The 2,781-nt window shown below is 52.9% G+C and overlaps 1 protein-coding gene across 2 annotated transcripts in view; it reads right to left on the reverse strand.

The window, feature by feature from the left end:
- Nucleotides 1–358: 358 nt before the first annotated feature.
- Nucleotides 359–2,781, reverse strand: part of LOC107102789 (lysine-specific demethylase 4A-like) — a 7,675-nt gene continuing 5,252 nt past the window's right edge. Inside the window, exons 8-12 of one of the 2 annotated variants that reach the window (XM_015402221.1) lie at nt 2,330–2,553; nt 1,591–1,703; nt 1,127–1,485; nt 658–736; nt 359–570 (exon numbers count right to left, since the gene is read on the reverse strand). In XM_015402221.1, coding sequence (XP_015257707.1) covers nt 374–570; nt 658–736; nt 1,127–1,485; nt 1,591–1,703; nt 2,330–2,553 — 972 coding nt within the window. In that variant the 3' untranslated portion in view covers nt 359–373. Of the gene's footprint in view, nt 571–657; nt 740–1,126; nt 1,486–1,590; nt 1,704–2,329; nt 2,554–2,781 lie in introns of both variants that reach the window. The other variant, XM_015402220.1, reaches the window with a different exon arrangement.

Consider the following 2,781-nt stretch of genomic DNA (forward strand, 5'->3'; position numbering starts at 1 on the left):
CCATTCTACTTTTAGAAATTCTAGGAACCACTAGTAAACCTGCAGATTGAGAGCGAAGTGCTCTGTTAGGAACATAAGGAACAATCAGATCATTTTTCCAAAGAATGCATTGTTCTACACGGTCGTTGAAGAATAATAATGATAATGATAATTCACTCGCGCAGCAGGAGCAGCAAAAACGTACGTGCCGTTTACTTTTTGATCCTTGTACTAGTTTAGTTCTGATGCGCATCCAGGAAACTCTGGAATGGGCGTCTTTACAGCCGTTTTCAAAACTTCAAGGCCTGGAACTTATTTTTTTATCATATTCCAAGGATTTTAAGGACCTGTGGAAACCATGTTATTAGGTTAGCTGACACAGGGAACATCTCCATTACGTGCTGACCTGCTGGTAGGTCTGGAAGAGCATGCAGATGGAGCAGTAGGGAGGTCTGGAGCCCATGTACTGGTTGTACTCCCTCTCTTTGTCCAGGTCAGGAGGACTGCTCTGCCACAGCTGGACCACAGCTTTGGTCCAGTCGTCTCCTTCTGGTCCGGCTGGTTCCGCTGGAGGAAGCTCCTCCACAGCATCTAAGGCAGATCAAACTATCAGAATCCCGTCGCTGAAGCTCAGAGTCAGACATGCTGGGGGAGCGACTGGCTGGCGTCAGGACAGACCTCTGATGGCCTCCTCCATATGGTGGGGCTGGGGCGGCGGCTCCAGGTTACCTTCCAGGTCTGCACAGGGGGCCAACGCCTGCTGGGGGACAGAACCCCCCCTCACAGGATTAAACCTTCAGCTGAAATTGAGTTATAAATAGACGTGCATTCACACCGTACAAGAGCTAAATCTAAAAAAAACACTAAATGAAACTAAAGAAAATCAGAATTTACAACTTTAATTGAAAACTGAGCAGAAAAGAGCATCTTCCTGATCCTATGGGAGACGTCTGACTCGTGTGCGCCCCCTGAGGGTGGCTTATATTACCCAATGGGCCGGCCTGTCTGTCAGATTAGATGGGATGGAGCAGCTGAAGGTGTTGATCCTTCAGCTGATGGTGAAACCGTCACTAAAGCAGCGTCTGCCCAGGGTGAAGGACGGCTCCTCCAACAGGATGATGATGATGATGATGCTAACGCCACTCACTTCTCTGCTGACAGGCAGCTGGTCCCCCTGTTCACCCTCGTGGCTCGTGGTCCGGCCTTCCTCCAGCGCCGGGTTCTCTTCTCCGTAGTCTCCTTTAGCGTAGCTGTGGACGTGCAGGACGTCGGCCGGGCTGAGCGTCCTCTGGAACGCTCTGTGCACTGGAACACCACTGGTTTCCACTCTGCCCTCCCCATCGCCTTCCAGAGGCTCAGGAGGACCAGGATCCGCAGCCGCTCCTCCGTTCTTCTCCTTCCTCGCAGCGCTTTGTCTGCTGGAGGTCTTCTTGTTGGCGGCTCTAGAGGAGCCTTTGGTCTGAGCCCTGCTGGGCTTCTCCTGCTGAGCTTCTGGCTCAGGCTGAGCTGTGTCGGAAACAACAGATTTTATGGCAACTGGTTCACATGGTGATCTGGTCACCAGCTGGTCGACTTTCAGACAGAGACACGGAGGAGAGTTCAGGTCTTTACCTGGGGAGGGAGCGTTCTTCTCAGGCTCCTCCTTGACCTCCACATCACCCATGTCTCCTTCAGAGGTCTGAACGGCTGGGGGCGGACGTTCTCCCTCACTCTGAGGATCTGAGCTGAGGACGTCAGAGAGGACATGTTAGGACTTGTTGGGCTCAACAGGTAAAGAGCGGAACCCCTCCACTCAGTCGTTCTACCTGAAGCTCAAGCATCTCCTGCAGTGAGATCAAAGCCTCACGGTCCCAGTCACTGCAGTGACCTGGAAACGTCACGTCCCGGTCAGTGTGGTGACCTGGAAACGTCACGGTCCCAGTCACTGCAGTGACCTGGAAACGTCACGCTCCCAGTCACTGCAGTGACCTGGAAACGTCACGTCCCAGTCACTGCAGTGACCTGGAAACGTCACGTCCCAGTCACTGCAGTGACCTGGAAACGTCACGGTCCCAGTCACTGCAGTGACCTGTAAACGTCACGTCCCAGTCAGTGCAGTGACCTGGAAACTTCACGGTCCCAGTCGGTGAAGTGACCTGGAAAAGTCACGGTCCCGGTCAGTGCGGTGACCTGGAAAACTCAGGGTTCAGGTCAGTGCAGTGACCTGCAAACGTCACGGTCCCAGTCAGTGCGGTGACCTGCAAACGTCACGTCCCAGTCGGTGAAGTGACCTGGTCACTGGTTGGTTTGTACTGACGGAGGCACTGGAGGAGGTTTGGGTTGAAACAGCAGAGAGAGTTTAGATCCAGACCTGCGGTCCCGTTTGGCAGGAGAAGATGGCTCCTTAGGCGATTCCTCTCTGCAGATGTCTGTGCTGGTTTCTCTCTTCAGGAACTCAGCCGCTTCTGGAGTCGGTCTGAGGTGGTCGATGGGTGCGTCGTCTTTTCCTGCCTTCCACAGTTCGTAACGCTCAGGCTGAAACTTGCGCACAAACGCATCCATGGAGATCTTCACTGTATCTTGACGACAGGAACACTGCAGAACAACACATAAAACATCTCACAGCTTTAATACAGACTGGAGAGCTTTAAGTTAGTCAGCCTTAATACAGACTGGGTCAGTGCTGAATGAAAAGCACAGAAATAGAGATTGTAAAAAGAACCAGGGCACAGCAACCAGAGGCTAGCCCGCCAACCAGAGGCTAGCATGGCAACAAGAGGCTAGCCCGCCAACCAGAGGCTAGCATGGCAACAAGAGGCTAGC

Source organism: Cyprinodon variegatus, unplaced genomic scaffold (genome assembly GCF_000732505.1).
Source record: "Cyprinodon variegatus isolate N-32 unplaced genomic scaffold, C_variegatus-1.0 Scaffold1320, whole genome shotgun sequence".
Lineage (NCBI taxonomy): Eukaryota > Metazoa > Chordata > Actinopteri > Cyprinodontiformes > Cyprinodontidae > Cyprinodon > Cyprinodon variegatus.